The following is a 21633-nucleotide window of genomic DNA, read 5'->3' as shown; positions in this document are numbered from 1 at the left end:
GGGGCTCGAACTCACGGACCGCGAGATCGTGACCTGGCTGAAGTCGGACGCTTAACCGACTGCGCCACCCAGGCGCCCCAACATCATACCTTTCTTTAAGAAGCCCATTTGGGAAGCCACTGTCCTTGTCACATGTCTTGGTATTTTCACCACAGTCTAATCTGAAAGGAAATAATTTCCAGGAAATCGAATCATGCTCGAGAGGGGAACCCTACATAGAAACATTCATGCCCACCTCAGTTGTCACATGTTGGATCCCAGAACCAATGCTGCTTTTATCATTACCATCCCTGCGTTTTGAATTTCACTTGACATTGATTCCGACTTTCTTCCAGTGTGTTTATGAATGATTAAGGTTAGTGTACTCACACTGCTGGGATTTCTGTTCCTTGAGACAATTCAGCTGGCAGCAGTTTGGTGAGTTGAGGGGGACAGGCACACACACCATGGTGATGGGAAGTGAGATTTCCTATCGGGGAAAATGCAAAAGAAGAAAGCTCAGTGGGGTATATGGGGCTCCATCCTCTAGCCATCCAAGGAGAGGACTCCAATGATCCGGGAGGCATAATTGCCATACTGCTGGGGTGGAGCTACCTGACCAGGAAAGAGGCCAGCTCAGCCACTGCTGTTAGAATGAACCAGTGGCTTCTTTTTTTGAGTTAACTCAGATCTCCCAAGCTGGATTATTGCTGAACTACAGGAAGAAGGAGGGACTTACTGGGCCATCCAGTTTTTCTCTTCACCTGCTACAGGAATTTTCAAGGTCAGAGACTGAAGGAAAGTTTTTCCTTCCATCTGATACTTTACATGGGCCACCCCCAGTTTAGCTACATAGAGATAATGTCTGTCAAGTAGTGACCATCAAAGGCAAAGGACCAAATGCCCTGCATTCAGAGAGGTTGTGCACTATTTTTTTATTTTTCCAAAGCTCACCCAGATGTACGTCAGCCCTTCTGATCACTCTCTAGAGAACTGAGAAGCCACATTTTAACTAGTACTTGCTAAACTGAGTCACTTAGCGGGCTGACCTAGCCATGCCTTAACGCTTCTATAATTGTAACGTGTCATTATATCACACTGAAGATTATGTTCCAAGTCCTGTTTTATGGGCATATGTAATTAATCTTTGTGAAATCCTGAAAACTCGAAAGGGACAGTGGTTATCTCATTTTAAAAATGAGGTGAGAGCTCAAAGATGGCAAGCAGGTCACACACCAAGTTTATGACTGAGCTACTACTACAGCTCAAATCGCCTGACACTGATTCGACATCAGTTAATTGATTCAACATCAATTGATTCAACACCAGTGCATCCTCGTGTGCATGGTGAGGCCGGGCTCCCCAAGTCCTGCCTTTTTGCACGGAGCTTGTGGCCTGTGTGGATAAGCTCTCTTGCTTGGGGTTTGGTTTAGAGTCCTACACAAAAGCTGTAAGTTTTAGAGGAGTTTTGTTAGTAGAATCCAAGCACCGTCTGTGGGATATCATGAACAAAGCCTTTTCATGTCATTTTTTGGCATTGATGGCAGTCACGCGGCATGCTAACCGCTCTCCAAAACAGAATAATCCCCTCGTCAACTGCCACCAAATCTGCTCCCGTTTGCGTCACCACCACTGTCCAGGTGCCAGACAAAACCTGCAAGCATTGCTCACTCCACACACCAGATCCATCAACAGGCTTCATCAGCTCTCCCAGCAAGTGCTTCTCTGCCTCCATCCTCACCGCCCCACCCCACAGAGCCACTTCAGTGCCAGCCCAGCTGGTGGCCCTGCTTGCCCTCACCTCCCACGCCCTGCAGACAGAAGTCCATTCAGCAGCCAACAAATCCCATCACGTCACTACCCTGACTATAACCTTTCCATTGCTGGCTTCCATGCCATGTGCCTTCCCGGGTCTGCCCAGTCTCTCTGGCCTCCTCTTGGACCACCTTTCTCCTTCACTGTGCTCTGGGAAGTCCCATGGAGTTTGGTTCCTCAAAGATGCCGCACCTGTCCCCGCCACAGGCTTCTACATTTGCTTTTCTTTCTGCCTGAAAAGTTCTTCCCCTACCTCTTTGTGGGACCAACCCGTCATCATTTGAGTGTTGGCTCATCTGGCACCTTCTCAGAAAGTTCTTCCCTGATCACCCCCGTCTTGAGCAGAACCCTTAATTCTCGCCCCAGCCTCCTGCCATTGCCACTCTTAAGCCATTACATCTTTTGTCTTATATAGAGCCCTGCTCCTACGTGAAATTGTTATTTGTATCTTATCTAATTATTTGTCTGTCTCTCTTCCCCACAACAAGATAACTAGAGAGAACATTCATTGAGTAACTGCTGTATCCACTGGAACCTATCACAGTGCCTGCTACCTAGAAAGGGTCAATAGTTATTTAATGGATTGATCGCAAGTGGAAGTTGCCAGAAAGATGAAAAGATTTGCATGAACAAATAAGAGCCTTCCCCACCTCCCTGTTAGGCTGCTGTGTGCAACCAAAGAGTCTAACTTTGAGTTGTTCACATGCAGTTAGATGTGAATAGGACAGCCCTAGACCAGGGCTGTGGGGAGAGTTGCTGTATGGTGTTTTCTATCCTCTTTTTCTTTCTACTTTCTTTCTTATATGTGCGCGCGCGCACACACACCCCCACACACACATACACATGATGCACAACCACCGTTTTACAGATGAGGAAACTGAAGCCCATGGTGCTTAAACAGAATCTAGGAATCAGTGAGCTGGGTTGAAGTCTACACCATCTGCTCCAGAACAAACCATGTCACTTCTCTTTAATCCTGGTGCAGCGAGACAAGCCCTGAACTCTCTGACTTTGGCAGACTTGGGTTCCTATTCTACTCCGTGTTGACCTTGACTCAAATGTTCTCCCTCCCTGGCTCATCATGTCTTCACATGAGCAGCCTGTCCTTTGCCTCCTGGGGTTTGGTGCAGGGAGTCACAGAGGAGGTGGGGGGGTGGGGGTGATGTACTCATCTTAGTAGAATAGGTTCCCTGCTGCTCCCGGTTGTTCATTTCATTTGCTGGATTTTTTTGTGCCTTTCTTAAACATGAAAACCAGCCGATCCAGGGCCTAAGGCTTGCACACTCATTAAAACCTTTAGAAGCAGATCTTTGCATGTCACAAGGGTGAGGGAGCAGCGTGGACAGTGCTGGAGAGAGGTGATGACATCTCCATCTAGGCATGGAGACAGAACACGTATGCAGTAGTCACACTGAAAAGGAGGCTGAGCCTTGACTCAGTTTCCCTGGGGATGAGTACTGTAATTAACAGAGGGTCTAAGAGCCCCCGCTGGCACATGCGGCTCCCTTCCCCGCATACAGGGGAGTTGTTTGCCCGCTGTCCTCCCGAGGACCCGGGTAATAATGACCCTTGCCGCACGCAGGATCCTGATCTCTCCCTCCTGCCCACAGCTCCATTCTGAACCTGCCAGGGGAGTCCACGCTGCGGCGGGACTTCCTGAGGCTCCAGCTGGCCAACAAGGAGCGTTCGGAGGCCCTGCGGCGGCAGCAGCTGGAACAGCAGCAGCGGGAGAACGAGGAACACAAGAGGCAGCTGCTGGCCGAGCGCCAGAAGCGCATAGAGGAGCAGAAGGAGCAGCGGCGGCGGCTGGAGGAGGTGAGCACCTGCCTGGGCCACCGTGGAAGCCCACGCCTCTTGGCCAGGTCGCTTCCTGAGTGTCCCATCCTTGTGTGGGGCCATGGCCCGCTGGGAGCACACACCTTAACTTGCAAAGGAGGATGAGGCCCGAATGCTGTTACCAGTCAAGGACTTCCCTTGCCTGGCAGGGGGCCAGGGCGTGACCTTGGTGAGAAGTGACCTTGGTGTGGTCACTTCAGGAAAGCAGCTAAAGACCTCAGCCTCTTCAAGTCTTACTTAGATATCACCTCCTCAGTGCAGCCTCCTTGACCACCTTACTTAAATTTGCACCCCTTCCCTCTAGCATGTCCTGTTGCCCTTCCCGGCTTTATCATTTTTACACAGCTCTTACCACCTTCACATGTACTCTCTAGGTACCTTTGCACGTCTTACGCTGGAATCTGAGCTCCCGAGGACAGGGGATTTTGTCTCTTTCGTCCCCGATGCATCTCTCCATCATGTATCTCTAGCACCTAGAACAGGGCCTTGCACATGGTAGATGCCTCGTGAGTATTCATGGAATGAATGAACTAATATAGGAATAAATGAGTCAATATGGAGAGGTACAATATAGGTGTTAAGTAGACCGCAGTGACTAGGCAGGCAAGTGAAATGTCAGGTATGGAAACGCAGGGTCCTCCTGTAGATACCCCTTCGTCACCCCTCTGGACACTGTGGAAAGCACTTCACAAGTCCTTTTGCACACCTTTAGTATCCAGGACCCGTCCTCCAGCTTGCTGGCCACACTTGCCTTCACCAGCAGGCATTGCTGTCATCTGTGTGGGAAACCATACCAGCAGCCACACCTTCCTGCATGCCTTGTCCTGGGTGAGGCTCTCACCCTTGTGGTCTTACAGAAGTTTGTTAAGCCTCCTTCCTTTATGGGCTACATCAAAGCCTCTAGATAGTTAGGAAACTGAGAGCATAGCTGTTGGAAAAGTCTGATGGCAGATGAAAGGTTGACCGACTGCATGATAATGGGGCAGCAATTTTACAGTTTTCCCAAACGCCGTCTTGCTCCTCGTTAACGGTTTACAGCAATTCACTTGCTCTGTCAGGTGGCCACGGCAGTTCGAGGCTGGTGGATTGCAGGCACCAGGAGCAGATTGCTTTTTAATTGGCACATCCAGGTCCAGCCTCCCTGGTTTAAATCGGTGAGGGCCTCCGTTTCAGTTTGCAGTAAAATCCTATCAACCTCATATATCCCTGGAATGTTCATACACAGACCAGCCACAATAATACCCAACAGTTGCAATTATAAAGTGACTTCTGTGCGCCAGCTCCTGGGTGAGGTTATTTGCTTATATCCAGGATCTCATCTACTATCATTATCTCTTTGCGTATATCCATTGCTTCTCATGCCGAATGCATACAATCCCCATTTAACCAAGAGGAAATTGAAGTTCAGGAAGAGATTGAAATAATTGGCCCAATATCACAGGGCCGCTAAGTGCACAGTGTTCACACCCATTGAGATCTGATCTCAATGTCCACACAAGCCCCGAAATAAGTCATTGAAGCCTTGAACTGCGACCCTCACAATAGGACCTTGCAGGCTTCTGCAAGCATCAGTGGGCAAGTGAAGCACGTTCCAATTTCAGTTTATAAGTCTGTCTTCTTGTCAGTGTGAAGAATGCTCCGTGCAAGAGAAGTTTGAAGTTCACCACCTTCTATTCTAAAAACGACACTGTAGTAGACGGAGACCCTGCGGTGCCATGGAAAGGAGACCTTGGAAGGAGCAGGCAGAGGCAGGGGAAAGGGAGGTGTGGGTGTTAATTAAGCAGCTCTCAGAAGCGAAGCGCAGAGTATAGCTGTGCAGGTGCCTGTATCCCCTCTGGTTACTCTCCTGGGCACGAATTGAAATCCCTGCAGCTAAGAACTGGTGTCACCTTCAGCCCAGCCAGGTCAGTCGGGACCTCTCATTCTGGCCCCCAATCCAGAGCTGTGCCATATCCACCAGTCTGCCAGTTCTGAGAACCAAATGCCTCTGTGGGCTGGAGCCCATGTTTACTCGTGTAGACTCTGGCCAAACCTCTCCCCTCACCTAAGCAGTACCCTGTCGGGCACTGCCCCCACGTCCCGCCTCTCCTCCTCCCTTCCTTATGGTTTATTCCTTCCAAGGGCATTTCTGAAGGGCACCACCTCACTGAGGCGTTACACCCTGGAAACCTTGACCATATGCCTTAGTTAGTGGGCTCCTTGCCTAATGACTTGTTACACTTAATTTCAAGTGAATGACGCCATGTAAACCCTAGAAAATCTCCACTGTCCTCCCATAAAACATTTAAAATACTCAAGAATGCCCGTGTGCCTGTGCATACACACACACTTATGTGCACTTTCTTCCTTTTTTTTTTTTTAATTTTCACATAACAACTTTTGACCCTTGAGCCTGGATTCTCAATTAATGCAAAGTCTTTTCAGAGGATGCATTGTGTTATTTTGTTTTGTTTTTATCTGTATTTTCTTCCCTTCTTACCTGATATGATTTATTTGAGCTTTAAACGTTTTTTTTTTTCATCAAGTTGCTAAAATAACGATTTCTAACGCTTTCCAAAGCATTTACCATATGACAGGTACTCTGTTCTGCACTTTACATGAATTGTCTCATTTAATCCTCACAATAACCCCCAGTCTGAAGATAATGCAGCTGAATTTCAGAGAGGTTATGGGGCACCTGGGCGGTTCAGTTGGTTGAGCATCCGACTCTCAATTTCAGCTCAGGCCATGATCTCACATTCTGTGAGTTAGAGCCCCACATTGGGCTCTAAGCAGACAGCATGGAGCCTGCTTGGGTTTCTCTCTCTCTCTCTCTCTCTCTCTCTCTCTCTCTTTCTGCCCCTCCCCCTCCCCCATTCATGCTGTCTCTGTCTCTCTCAAAATAAGCAAATAAACTTAAAAAATATTTTTTCCAGAGAGGTTAATAACTTGCTATAGGTCACACAGCTTGGGAGGAAAACTAGGTTTCAATCCCAGGGGATCGGACTCCAGAGCCAAAGAGCTGTCACTGCATCCATTCTGCCTCTCCACTGATTAGCCAGGCATATTTTTCTGGCCCATGGTCCTGTGGCCTTTTACTCTGAGAACCTAAGGACTTTTGAGCAAAGGCAAACAAGCTGCACCCAGCCAGCGGGTACTCTTCTTTAAAATGGGTTCTGGCTCTGGTGTGCCCCGTCAGAGCTATGGCCAAGGCCTCCTCGTGTCTCTTCTTGTGTGGCACTTTCTGGAGCCTCTATATTGGAGGCAGGTCAGAGTTCAGACTCAGTGGGGCACATGTACCCACAGAACACACCCTCCGAGTCCCCGCTTGCACCAAAGGCAACAGTGTGCCCAAGGACACTTTGCTTTGTGCACCAACGCACATGAGCCCTGGCTTCTCCTCAGAAGCAGGAACACTTGTGACCACAGGGCATTAAGAGATTACACCAGCTTTATCTTTTGATCCTTCATCTTGCACCTATTCCTCAACACAAAGAAAAAGAAATACTAACTGCTGAGGTGGCTGTAAATTCTGAACTCCTAAGTAGTAACTGTCTCTGCCGCCAGGGGCTCCTCTCCTGCATCCTGCTCCTGCTGGATCCCCATCCAGGTCTGCCGCCCTGGCCCGTGGTGACAACTTGTGTTTCTGGTGCCTTGAGTAGGAGCTTGGACTATGTAGAGGCAGTGAAAGCACACGGTTAGACTTGCAGATTTAGCTTCATTGTGGGTCAGGTGGGCTTTTGTTGGCATCCGGGAAATGCAATTCGATTCTCAAATAAAGGGCCATCAGATGACCTTCTGGTGACGCAGGACTGTGTAGGTTGTACCCTTTATATTCCCCGGGGATCTCAGATGTCACCTCCTACCAGAGTTTTAGTTTCCAAGGAAGCCCTGTGTGTCCTTTGCTATTTATGGGTAACCATGTGGATTTGAATAGGTTCTATATCAGTATCTGCATATTCTTAGAAGGACTTTGTACACTGAATGTAGTCATTTATCAGCCTCATGAAAAGGACGTGACTTTCGACCAACGATAGGTTGGGTATAAGACTTTCAGCTTTTGACCAGTGATAAAGCCCAATGTATAACTAATTTCCAGGAAATTGATTGAACCTAGCTAAGGTGAATGAATCCATCAATAGTGAGAAAAGTACATAGAAGACCTCCTTTATTTTTATTTAGTTCAATGAAAATTTCTTTCTATCATTTGGCCAACACAAAATCCCTCTTGTTTTATTCTCCATCACAGAGTTAGGGGCCAAGAATCATGACCTTAAAGTGCTACAGCACTTACTATGGTCATCTTTTCAGACTAACCTTGGCCAAATTTGTGGTGATACTTAACTGTGCCCAAGAGTTTTGGAATGGTTTTAGTGATTTATCATTTTTTTCCAACTTGCTGAGAGCATTCTATGCCTTCGTTTGGAGAAGAATATCTTTAAGTCACAAGAATAATTAGATTGATCCCACGGGCACCAAATTGCTCAATGGTGGGAAGTTTCATTCTTCAGAGATTTGGATTAAGTCTTTCAAGTCACCTACGTCGTATTTAGTGCCCTTCAAGACCATCATAACATCAGCCAGTTATAGAAACAACCAGTCCTGGCTGAAAGATGTTATACTGCTTTGGTTCTATTGCCTGAAAAAAAATTTTTTAAGAAATACCACTAGTATCTTATTGGCCAGTAAGAGTGGAGCGCTGATCTAAAAAATGAGAGCCTAACAGTCTTGACAGGTGAATTCCCTATAAGCCTCTAACTTTTTAATGTCAGTGGCTGGGCTAGGCTCAACTGGGTATGGTAGAATTAAAACATGTTTGCTATTCCGACGGGCAATCATTCAACAAATTTCATGAATTCACACCTCTGCTATGCTGGACCCCAGGAATACAGTTTGCCCTGGTGCTCACCAGATCTCTGAGGCAAACAGGCATGGGGCAGATGTCACCTAAATAACCACTCATTATCATTGCCAGACTGCTGTGGTGGAGAGCAAGGGCGGCTAAGTAATCAACCAGAGAGGTGTGGGGTGGAGACAGCAGCCCAGCCTGGCTGGGAGGTCTGCTGGGGATTCCAGCTGAAGGACTTGGGTGGGAGGGGCACGCAGAGATGCCAGGCAGGTAGGCCAAGGCACACTCATCTAGACAGCTTCCCAGGCCCAGTTAAGGATTTTTAAATTTTACCCTGAAAATAGTGGGAAACCACTGACATGTGTTAACCAAGGGAATGCAATCAGGTTGGCATTTTTAAAAGGAAACTGTGGCTGCTGCAAGGTTGAGTGGTTGGAGGAGGCAAGAGTGGACGAGAGAGCCAAGTTGGTCCAAGTCAGAGAGGGTGGTGTTTCTGTGAGTGGCGGTGGAAGGGGGATTGAGGAAAGGGGACACCCTGGAAAGAGATGCGGGCTGTAGAACATGCAGAATACATATGTAAATGTGGTGCCTGAGAAGATGTCATAGATGGTTCCCAGTGTGGACTGGAGCATCTGGCTGGAGCTTGCGATGTGGTGAACTGAAGATGTCTGTGAGGTGGCCAGTGATGATGCCAAGCAGGCAGTTGGATTATACGGAGGCAGCCAGAGAAGAGAGGGTGGGATGGGGAAAAGGCGGCATCACGGCTTATGGTACTGGAAGTATACATCAAGAAGAGAGGAGGGTGTGGGCCTGAACTCTGAGAACATCGAGCAAGAGAGGAGAAGCCAGCAAAGACTGATAGAGGTGTAGAAGGAACACCCGTAGAATTGGATGTTATTGCAAAGAAAATCGAGTATTTGAGTGCAATGAACAAGTTAAAGGGGCCTGCTGTGCAGAATGCCGCCCCGAGGTCGAGTAAGATAAGTGCCTTCATTTCCTGTTTGAGAGAAAGGGAAGCAATCTGCTCAGCAAGTGGGATCTGAATTTGGGGTGCGAAGACATCAGTTTGGGTCTGAGCACTGCCATGTGCCTCCTGCACACCCTGACCACTTTTTGAGTCTCCCCACCCTGGCTCGCATTCCTGGGCTCTCACAGAGGTCCACAACCAAGCTTGTCCCCTACCTAAGTCATGTTGGGAATTAACCAGGAAGACAGATGCGAAAGAACTTTGTCAACTGCCCAAAGCTGGACAGATCTCTCTTTTGAAGGGCCTGTCGAGTGTAGTTTAAATATGGCTAATGAGCCCCACCTCGTGCTTCTGCTTAGAGAACTCTAAACAATTTTGTGTTCATCCATTTGTGGCCAGCTTTTTTTAATGTTTATTTATTTATTTTTGAGAGAGAGAGAGAGAGAGAGAAAGAGAGAGTGCAAGGAGGAGGAGGAGGCAGAAAGAGAGAGAGAGGGAGAGAGAGAATCCCAGGCAGGCTCCACACTGTGAAGTCCAATGTGGGGCTCAAACTCAGGAACCGTGAGATCATGACCTGAGCCGAAATCAAGAGTTGGACGCTTAACCAACTGAGCCACCCAGGCACCCCCATTTGTGCTCAGCTTTTGCTCGCGTTCTCCCTTATCATCTGCTTTCCTTCAGGGTAAGCAGGCTAGTCTCAGAGAAGCTGTAGCGGCTGCAGCCTGAGCCCAGAGAAGTCCCTGGTATGTGAGGTTATTCTTTGGAACCTATGTCGTTTCTCCCAGATGTTCTTAAACCAAAGCAAAGGGGCAGGGGCCAGGGGGAACTGCACACATCTTTAAGAGCCAGTATGTGCAGGACATCACAATAAAGCTCTGAAAATCCCCACGGGCAACAGAGCACTTGGGGGAGATTCTGTTGATAGCAGTATTTTGTCTAACAGTTACCTTCCTTATTAAGTACAAGTTTTTAACTTAACTGTGCCTCAGTTTCCCCATTTGTAAAACTAGAAAGAATAGTAGGATTACCTTCCAGGGCTGTCATGAGGATTCAATGAGTTAGTTCCTGGAAAAGCTTAGAATGTGACTAACACTTAGAGCAGCACTCAATAAATATTAGTTATTATTATTGGAGTGGGTGCCTTTGGCTGAAGTCAGAGGTGTAATTTCCAAAAGTTTAAATGCTTTTATGTACAGTAGTAAAATCCTCTTGAATTTATTAAAATAAATGTACCAACAGGTAAGCTTTTATTCATGTCTTGAGAAGAGTATGTGTTATACTAGTAGGAATTCATTTATGTCATTAGGAGAAAAAAAATGTCAATAGTTTTTAAATGACTGGATAGCTTAGTACAGAGGCAAACTATACCAGCTTTGAAGCTATAGAGATAAAGGTGTAATTCAAGCTATGTGGCCTTGAGTAAATTACTTACCCTCTCTGAACCTCAGCTTCTGTATATACACAATCAAAATACCATTTACTAGGGCACCTGGGTAGCTTAGTCCTTAAGCTGATCTGACTCTTGATCTCCGCTCAGGTCATGATTTCGAGCCTTCCATCTGGCTCTGTGCCAACAGTGTGGAGCCTGCTTGGAATACTCTCTCTCTCTGTCCCTTCTCTCTGCGCTTCCCCCGTCATATGAGTGTACATGCTCTCTCTCTCTCTCTCTCTCTCAAAATAAATAAACTTAAAAAATATACTATTTGGGGCGCCTGGGTGGCGCAGCCGGTTAAGCGTCCGACTTCAGCCAGGTCACGATCTCGCAGTCTGTGAGTTCGAGCCCCGCGTCGGGCTCTGGGCTGATGGCTCAGAGCCTGGAGCCTGTTTCCGATTCTGTGTCTCCCTCTCTCTCTGCCCCTCCCCCGTTCATGCTCTGTCTCTCTCTGTCCCAAAAATAAATAAACGTTGAAAAAAAAAATAAAAAAAAAAATATACTATTTACTTTGCAGGACTGTTGTGAGAAGTAAAGGGAATCATGTACAGAAGGCTTGACACAATCCTGACACAAGAATGATTGACATTATTGGCAATGGTTTTATTGTTACTTTGCAATGGATGATTTCAAAATTGTTGTTAGGATTTTCTATATAGATAGCATTTCCCATTGTCTGCCTTCATGAATTCTCTAAGGCACCTTCTCTGTTTACTGTAACCCATGGACTTTTCCATCCCTTCCTGAGAGCACAGCTCTCATTGTCTCTTGCTGGCACATCCGTCTGCTGATGCCTTAGCCAACGGTCCTGGCCTTGCCCGCACAGGGAGGCAGCCTATTCTCTGTCCTTCCGGATGTACCTCATTTAGTAGGATGAACTGCCACCTAGAGAAGTCTCTTACCAGCCAAGCCTCCGGGAACCTTCCCCTGGAGAAATTCTGCTTTTCAATATATTCTCTTATCAGTATTTCTTGCTGTCATTTCCAACACTGTGTAATTTTGATCCCATCATTGCCACCAAATGGCTACATCAAATTTTATGTCCTACCAGTACCTAAAACAAACCCCTAAGATAGAGATCTTGTTGTGTCTCAATAGTAAGCTTCTGGGCATCAAGGGCACTGTACCTTAGGAGTGAACCCTTTCACCGAGAAGGTAGGACCAAGGCAGTCAAAGGTACTGTAATCAACTGCCTGGGTTTGAATCTGTCTCTACCAATTACTGCCTTTGTGATCTTGGAAGAGACATGGCTTCTTTCTGCCTCAGGTTATCTGTTTATAAAAGGGGATAGTGATAATTTTGAGGATTGAATGAGTTAATACACAGAAAGCACTTAGAACAGTACCTGGCACCGAGCAAGTACCTTAGTAAGTTCAAGAAGAGAGTTGCAGAGGGAGGGAAAAATCTTTGTTTCCCATGGTCTGCCTTGCCATTGCTACCCTGAGTCATCTTTTCAGGGTGCTTGCAGTCGAAGGTGGCCCGAGCAAGCTCAGCGCACAGAAGCGGGAGACAGGGAAATCAGGGCGGCTTTTCACAAGTGCACATTCCCACCCACCGGACCGTACTCCCAGGCCCTCGACCGGAAGAAAGCACCATGAACAAAAATAACTCCCCCATTCAGGGCCTGGGGTATTAATTCATTGGTACTGCTGAGAAACGGCCTTTAATTCACTTAGTCATTAACCATAGGCATCCTAATGTGTCTTGCGAGTGGCCTCAGTTGGGAGGCAAAGCAGCCCTTTATCCCTGAATGTCATTAGCATCAGCACGAAGACTGAATGCTTTCTAGCTGGGCTTTTGTTCTTTTATTGCAATAACTGAACAGAGATTGTGAATCAGCTGGGAGCCAGGCAGGCAAACTGGGTGCCCATTGTCCTAGGTGGGGCCTGCCCACGGGTCTCTGACGGTGGTCTGTGGTTGCACGCCTGTGTAAGTCACGCCGGTGCTTCAGGAGGCCATGTGGTCGGCACGGCCGTATGGAACACTGCCTCTCGGTGGTTCCCAGAAGGGCTCCTTGTTCTAACTTACCTGCCATGCTGCCTGGGCCCTTGGACACTGTGATGGGAGGGGTTTGCCAGTAGGGCAAAGCAGTTGGGCTGAAATTCCTGAATGGCAGCTTAAAGTGTTAGTAATATTTGAAATCCTATTTTTGAGACCCCTTTTTACATTTCCAAGGAATGGAAAGATATGCTAGTATGTTATTTTATTTTTTTATTATTTTGTAAAGTTTATTTATTTTGAGACAGAGACAGAGAGAGCAAGGGCAAGTTGGGGAGGGGCATAGAGAGAGGGAGGAGAGAGAGAATCCTGGGCAGGCTCCACACTCTCAGCACAGAGTCCGATGCAGGCCTCAAACTCACAAGCCATGAGATCATGACCTGAGCTGAAGTCAGATGCTTCACTGACTGAGACACCCAGGGGCCCCCATATGCCAGTATTTTACACTTACAGCATTTCATGCTGGAAAAAAGCCTGCGTTAGCCAGTTCCTGACCATCAATGTACCTAGAGCACCTTAGGTGGATGGCAGGGATGGCTTTTCAGTGACAGCATGGAATGGGCATTACAGACTGCCTTCCAGTATCTGGGATCTTTGTGGAACCTCTTTTATTACATCTGGCCTGCATCTCTGTATTATACCATCAGTATTCTCAGTGGTCCCTAGCCATAGAACTTTTACCGCAATAGTTGCCCAGACAATATAATTTCAGCATGACTTTTAGATTGGATTGTTTTCATTTCCCTTTTGTGTTCTTCAGTGAGCAGTTTTGTGGAATCATAGAGGCTGGAGAACATAAGGGACCTTGAAAGTGATCTCAGCCAATCCTTCTCTTGAAGAATCCCTTTGATAAGATGCCTCAGTCATTTAACCTGTTTAACATATGATCTCTGCTTATATGTTTAGAGGCTTCAGGAAGGATGTCCTATTTCTGAGCGGCTCCTAATGTTAGAAAATTCATCCTGTTGTTGATTCAAGTCCTTGTGATATTCCTGCATTAATACAAGTGATGCCAAAGAAAACTAAATGACCTTCCCCTCCAGCCCCAGAAATGTCTGTGACAATGATAATCTCCTTCTCCCACTGTCACTGGTTCCTGCAGCCTTTCCATGTAAGATGCAATTTAGCATCTTCTGTACTATCCCAGATGTGCTGGAGTGGCCCTCTCTGTAGGCACTGTGTTAATAAACTGGGCCATAATGGGCTTCTTTTCATAGGATACCACTCTCCCATCTGAGAGTCTCATTTAAGGCTTCCAAAGGATGGCAGAAGGACTTTGGAGTCACAACTGCACTTGACTTTTACACTAACCCACAGAGTCATAGGTCCTGAGGATGTCATTCTGGCTTCTCTATATGATACCCAGGAAAACCTCGGTGGCCCTTCCTGCCAGGGGAAAACTGCAGCTTGGAGATAATAAGGAGCATGACCATGCTGAATAGCACCCGTAGAAGAGGCAGGACCAGAATTTGTCATTAAGCCTTCTTGCAGCTTTGTTTCAAACTTTCATTCCTTGGGCTACACGCGTGAAGATATGCTTAGCACATAGGTACTCAGATGGGGCTTAGCCATAGGGCTGCCTACCAATCAAAAGTCGGCCTGGGAACCCAAAGGAAGAGCTTCACTTAGGAAGTTAATCTTCCGGGAAAGCTCTGAATGGGTAGGTTGGATGGCTTAACTTTAATTTTTTTTTTCAACGTTTTTTATTTATTTTGGGGACAGAGAGAGAGACAGAGCATGAACAGGGGAGGGGCAGAGAGAGAGGGAGACACAGAATCGGAAACAGGCTCCAGGCTCCAAGCCATCAGCCCAGAGCCTGATGCGGGGCTCGAACTCACGGACCGCGAGATCGTGACCCGACTGAAGTCGGACGCTCAACCGACTGTGCCACCCAGGCGCCCCGGGCTTAACTTTAGTAGTATGAAATAAGTGTAAAAAGAAAAGAACGTGGCCTATCTGGCTGGTCTAGCTTTCTCATTGGTTCTCTGTGTTCTGTGAGGAAAAGATGGGTAAGGAAGGGAGGATAAAAAGAAGGGGAAATGGCCACTTGTAAAAGCATAAGACAGCATCTTTCACTTCATATGTGTAGATGTCTCGGACAGCTTCTTTTGAATCCTTAGAGGGAGCATGGCAAGAGCCAGACATAGAGTATAGTCCTGGCTTTGCACTTAGCAGGTGAACTTGGGCAGGATCTTGACCTGTGTTTGCCACAGTTTCCTCATCGGTCAGATGGGGATGGTGACAGCAGAACATGCCCCACAGGGCAGTGGTGACGACTAACGAGTCAGTATGAGTGAAGGGCTTGGGACGCTGCCTGGCATCATAGAAGGCACTACATGGTGTTTGTTCAGAATCCTGGTGTTAGTTGCAAGGTATCATGCCCTTGCGCTGCAAGTAGGTTGGTCTTTCCAAAACCGAAATTTTAGCAAAAGTTAAAATGGGTGAATAGAATGCCCAAATGCTTGAACACCTCTCCTCACAATACAGCTGCTGTATGGCTTGTACAGAACAGTCCTATTTAAGTGAGGGGGCTGTGCAGTGGATTCAAAAGACCACACTGGGTCCTTTCATTCCGAGTGTCTTTGAACAGAGAGCTTCTTTGTCGAGGAGATGGTTGAAGGTACTTGCCACAGAGCCTGACTTGATCCCGTGCCAGCTGCTGGCCTGTTTCTGGAGGCTGACTCGGGTCTTCCACGCTCAATGGGGTCCCCTCTCACCTCTTCCAGGAGGTCACCCAGGTTGAAAGCAAGTGGAGCTGTCCAAGAGCAAACCAGAATTCTACTCTGTTTCACTTCTCATTCTGAATTGTTAGTAGATTGCTTAGCAATGCAGCACGTCCTTGCTTAGAGTCGGATGAACAAACCTGTGAGATCACCTAATCTGCTCCCATGTTCAAGGTTGAGTTAAGGTGACTTATTCAAGGTCATATAGCATTCATTCATTTGTTAAACAAATATTTCTTGAGACTGTGGTCTAAATGTTTGCTTTGGTGGCAGAGCAACACCAGAATCTAGTCTTACTATTTCTGATCCAGTGTTCTTTCCCCAAGCCCTGTGGCCTTTCTTGCCTACCCCCTCATCCTCCAGTGACACGTCACTGCAGCTACGGGATATTAATTCCCAAATGTAGGTGTTACCTCTGAGTCTTTCCACTGGGAAATGTGATGTATATAAAAGATAGACCCAGAGCCCCAAATCTACCAGAATGTCATGAGAACAAGATTCAATTTCAATCTGAACATTCAGTAAGTAGAAAAAAGCAGCCACGTTTCCTATCTGGAAATTCTGAAGGATATTGAAGAAAGTGCTGCTGGTGGTAGGATAGATGAGGTATCTTTTGCTCCATCCCTCCCTGCACACTCTAAACTGTACATCCCACTACATCTCCAGTTGCTAGAATACTCTTCCAGGTAACAGAAGCTGGGCATGGGGTCAGATGGACTCATGGAAAGAGCATGGAGTCAGACTGACCTGGGCTTGATTCCAAGCTCTGCCATTTCCCAGCTGTGTGACATGGAACAGTTTACTTTCCTGCGGCTCAATTTGCTTATCTGTCATTTAGGAATAATAATAATAAAGTCTGTAGTCACGCTGTGGAATCAAATGAGTTGAAACACGCCGAGCACCCAACCAAGCAAACACTTGACGCCTACAGACAGTGCCCAATATGATGACCTGTATTCATTTCATGATTTTCCCTGAACTTACCACGTGGCCAGTGACAAGGTAATGAACCTTCCTGAGAGTCTGAAAAGGAAAATAAAGAAAACGACATTTGCCTCACTTACCTGACAGAGCTAATGTGAGGCTCTGATTACAATAATCTACAATACAGTACTTTTTTAGGTAAAAATGATGCCATACATACAGATTGTAATCCTGTGCTTTTTTTTCTAAAAGATTCCATATCCTTGAATGGTGGGTGGGCTTTATTTAGCCATGTTTGCTCTGGTGCAAGGTAAGATCTTTTAGATTAGAAAGGAGACTCTGTTGTTACCCTTTCGGTCCCAGCCGGTGTGTGTGTTACCATTGCTCGCCTCAACAGCTCTTCATTGAGAGGTTGTGGTAGGATCAGAGAAAACTGACTGCCATGTTGTAAAAACAACTTTAACCACTTGCTCAGGGGTCATCAACACACATGCCATCTTCATAAGCAAGGAACCAAATTACAAGTCTGTGACTTCTTGTTTATCTCATTTTGATCTTTCCAAGGGAAGCTTTGAAGTTTCAAAATCCCTGGAGATCCAAGGTCTGTTCCTCATTTGTTTGTGTATACCCTTCTTTATGATTCTTCTTTGCTCCAAAAAAAAGGATGAAAGGTGGCTTACAGAGATTAATATAGCAACTAAGAATAAAGTAAATGAGAAAATTAAGCAAAAGGGACTTTAAAGCAGAAGAGAAAAAACAAGACAAAGCCAGGGTAGGGTCAGTTCACAGAATACCAGGTGCAGGTGCCTGAGGGGACCACCAGTCCGACTCTGAGAGTCTGACCCTAGCAACTAAGAAGAGAGGCAAACGAGTGGTTTGAGATTCATGTTGTCCATCAGATCAGAGTAAACTTGTTACTCAAGTAAGCTTTCTGAGATAACCTGGAACCTCTACCCTTGCCTAGTGGTGGTTGGAGTAGTGCCATGAATGATGTGTGAGGTGATATTCCTAGCATAAACACAGTGGTTGGCTTTTTTCAGCTGTTCTGATAACACTTTAACTGCAAGTTATGGGGAGCCTGAGTGGCTCTGTCTGTTAAGTGTCCCACTCTTGGTTTCAACTCAGGTCATAATCTCATGGTTTGTGGAATCAAGCCACACGCTGACAGCACAAAGCCTGCTTGGGGCTCTCTCTCTCCCTGTCTCTCTTTCTGCCCTCCCCCACTAACATGCTCACTCTCTCTCAAAATAAATAAATAAACTTAAAAAAATTAAAATAGGGGGCACATGGGTGGCTCAGTCGGTAGGGCATCAGGCTTCGGCTCAGGTCACGATCTCACGGTTGGTGAGTTCAAGCCCCGCATCAGGCTCTGTGCTGACAGCTCAGAGCCTGGAGTCTGCTTTAGATTCTGTGACTCCTTCTCTCTGTGTCACTCCCCCACTCGCACTCTGTCTCTCTCTCTCTCTCAAATATGATAAATAAACATTTAAAAAAATAAAAATAAAATAAAATGCAATTTATGGCCTGACAGCTCATCAAAAAGTCACTTCTACAAGAGCCAGAGCACCCTGGTGGAGGTAACACGTTTCTGCTGGTTAAACTTAATCTAAAAGGAGCATTTAAAGAAACAAAAGGAAAGAAAGATCAACACCAGAACTTTGGTGACAATCAGCCATGAGGATTATTTGTTACAACTTCAATAGGAATCGAACATGTAAGAGTTAAGGTGATATTCTCTTGCAAGAATTTGAGGAGCCAAAATTCTGCAAAATCAGTCTGGAATAAATGTATAACCTTTGAGGGTTCCCTGAGCAAGGAAACAAGATTATTTCATTAAAATAAACTAACTAGTTCACATACTTGAAGTACAGCCACACAGCCTTCACCGGGAGGTGACCTGAGGGGAACACCCAAGGGGAAAACCAAAGCTGCCCAAACCAAAATTATTCCTTGAGAACATCCGTAGAAGACATTAGGGCAACAAGACCCCCATGACCTACTCCATAGAGCAGGGCAATATTGATTTTAGCCTCAGAAATTTTCAGAGTGGATATTATCAATCATCCCCCACCCAGGGGAAAAAAATTAAGACACTTGTAAGACCCCACAGAATGTCTAATTTTAAGTGGTACGATTTGTGAAGAAAATGTGGATGAAAACATGCTTCTAGGCAGTTCAGTAAAGGTAGGATGTCGGCCAAAAGTGTTAGGATGGTTGGTTTAAGCCATTCCTTTTTGACAGCAGGACCACTGTCATCTTTATGCATAGTTTGAATGAAATTTAGAAATGCTTATTGCGGTTTTGATTTGTATTTCCCTGATGATCAGCGATGGTGAGCATCTTTTCATCTGCAACAACATGGATGTATAGAGTATATGTCAGGCAGAGAAAGACAAATATCATATGATATCACTCATATGTAGAATTTAAGAAACACAACTGATGAACACAGGGGAAGGGAAGCAAAAATAAGATAAAAGGAGAGAAGGAGGCAAACCATAAGAGACTCTTAAATACAGGAAACAACCTGAGGGTTGCTGTGGATGGGTGGGGGGATGAGCTAAATGGGTGATGGGCATTAAGGAAGGCACTTGTTGGGAGGAGTACTGGGTATTATATGTAAGTGATGAATCACTAAATTCTCCTGAAGCTATTGTTACACTATATGTTAACTAACTTGAATTTAAAAATAAACAAACAAACAAACAAACAAACAAATAAGAGACAATTTTTAAAAAGGCAACTTGGGGATGCATAGACTCTTATTCCCTTATTTTAATTTCCCGCCTTTCTTTAAGATGGCAAATAGGTACCATGCCAGTGCTAGTTGTTGGTGGCTCTCTGTTTAGATAAACACTCTCAGGTCTTGTCTATGCTCAGCATAAAAGAACATTCTGGTCTGAGAATGGCATAGAAGGGTGGAGGAGTGGTTTGAGGCCCCACCAGGCTTTCTCCTCTTCTCTTGGTACTCAGTTTACAGTATTCATTGCAACAGATATCAATGGTATCGGGCCCAATATGGGATTAAGTAGGAGATAAAAAGTGGAGTGGAACAGAGATCCTGCCCACAAATAGCTTTCATCTTAGATTGTAGAGTAAGTAAGACATACTCAGATAAACATAATTTAACACACAATGTGATACAAACTCTAAGGATTAATGAGACAGACGATGCCCCCAAGGAATTTAAGATATTGTGTTGTCTTCTTTGTCCCATCTTTCTTACTTGGTTCCGTTCAAAGAATCTTCTGTGTACCTTCCACTTGCCTAGCCCCACATAAGAGGCTGTGGGTCCAGAGGGAATCAAGCATAAGCCTTCCCTCAAGGAGCTGCTTCTAATAAGAGTCTTCAGGTCTTTGTAGAGGTATCTGCTTGAGGTTGGGGACTTGGTCTTTCTGTGACATGTTTTGGTATGTACCCAAAAACAGCTCCATGCCCAGGAGGAAAGAAAGCAAAGATTTTTCCGGGAAAGGCATTGACATTGGAACACAGCAGCTGGAAATTGGCAAGGTGCCCTCAGAAGGTTGGGGAATGATTTATTTTTCCAACCTCGCCACGGGAACCAAAGCCCTGGCAGATGCCTCCATGCGTTAGCGGCAGCTGATCTGAATGAGATCATTATTAATTATTAGTCACTTCTGAGTGTCTTTCTCAGAAACTACAGAGTACTTGGGAAGCCCAGACCCTCTTGAGTGGCAATCAATACTTTGTACACCTCACACAAGGACCTGAGTGGCATGTAATTATAAAACAGTATTGATTTCCTGGCGAAGGGGTTGAAAATGTACAAATCCTTCACATAAAAATCAGCTAAATCTTCAAAAGCCTTGATTATTTTTTTTTGTCAAGAAAGAGACCGATGGTGGGAGTAAAAATCTTGAAATGTTAGCTAAATTAGGGCTAGTTCCTGCCAGGAGCCAGATCTGTACACATAATTATTTTATCCTCTGTGTTGGCATTGGTTCACTTGGGTTGAGTGTTGGAAAGATCTCTGTTTTGGGTCTGTAATCCAAATTATTCAGTCAGTTCCTATGATGATGTTTTCTACTCGCATCTTCCTGTATTATTTTTCTGTAAAACAAATAATTACATGTCTGGAGCTTGATTCATCCCTATCCCCCAACACACCCCTCATTCCTTTCCCTAAACCTACCTTTCCTCTCTGTTTCAAACCATCTGCTCTGCTCCTTGGCCAGGAACTCCACTCACCCTCACAAGCCCCATAGTCCCCAAATCCTGCCTATTCTGTTTTGGCCTAATTCTAATTTCTACTTCTAACTTGGCATCCACTCCAGTCCTGTTAGAAGAGTTGGAAACCTGGATAGCTTTTAGTCTGTCTTCCTTTTGGCTGTGTCTCCATTCTCAGCAGCGATTATGAACATGGACTCTCCAATTGCCTTTGCTTAATTCATTGGTGCCCTGTTATTTTCTGTCTGTACCCACAGAATGGCCTAGCACTGTATTCCAGCTTCTAGTTATGCTTCCTCCCATGACTGTTAGGAAGCCCCTTGAAAATGCAAGTTTGGTTATGGCATTTGACTGCAGGAAGTCCTCCAATGGCTCCCTATCACCTACAATCTGAGGAGGACAGATAATTGTTGATCTGGAAGTGACAGATGTTGAGTCTCAAAAAATGTAGCTTATCTCCAAACCTCAGAGATCATTGGAAGACAGCAGTTTCAACGGATTGCAGGAGGAGGCCACATTAGGAAGGCCTCCTCATTTGTGGGCTTCTTTGGAGGTCTGAATGTCTGCTTGGGTGAGCTGTGGCTGTGACAGAGAGCCTTTGTATTAGAAGGCTCTTTCCCTGGTTGTATAAAGCTAGCTTGTCAGTGTGATATAGTCACAATCCATTCTGTTTTCGATACCTCATATTTTCTCAGCCAGGCAGTGACGTGTTGTTAAGAATGTTACAAGAGGGAAAAAAACGTTAAAAGAGAATCGGACGCCCCCCTCCAATCGGTTCCCTCAAACCTCATATTTGAGGAAGAAGAACTCCCAATGCCAGTACAGAGATCCAATACCAAGGGCTACAGCATATCTCAAAAGGAGCACGGATGGCATGTGGTATAGGAAAATACTTTGTAATGTGTGACTGTCCTGTACATTGCAGGAGTTTTAGCATCCCTGA

General features: G+C 45.8%; 1 protein-coding gene across 10 annotated transcripts in view; it reads left to right on the top strand.

Annotated features, from left to right (window-relative positions):
* The window catches only part of TNIK (TRAF2 and NCK interacting kinase), a 399001-nt gene that overhangs the window by 299936 nt on the left and 77432 nt on the right, over positions 1 to 21633 (top strand). For all 10 annotated transcript variants that reach the window (XM_040480745.1, XM_040480740.1, XM_040480737.1 and 7 more), the window contains exon 12: positions 3405 to 3609. In XM_040480745.1, coding sequence (XP_040336679.1) covers positions 3405 to 3609 — 205 coding nt within the window. The remainder of the gene's footprint in view (positions 1 to 3404; positions 3610 to 21633) is intronic.

This window comes from Herpailurus yagouaroundi, unplaced genomic scaffold (genome assembly GCF_014898765.1).
Source record: "Herpailurus yagouaroundi ecotype Mexico unplaced genomic scaffold, PumYag 159, whole genome shotgun sequence".
Taxonomy (NCBI): domain Eukaryota; kingdom Metazoa; phylum Chordata; class Mammalia; order Carnivora; family Felidae; genus Herpailurus; species Herpailurus yagouaroundi.
This window is presented reverse-complemented; position numbering and strand designations above follow the sequence as displayed.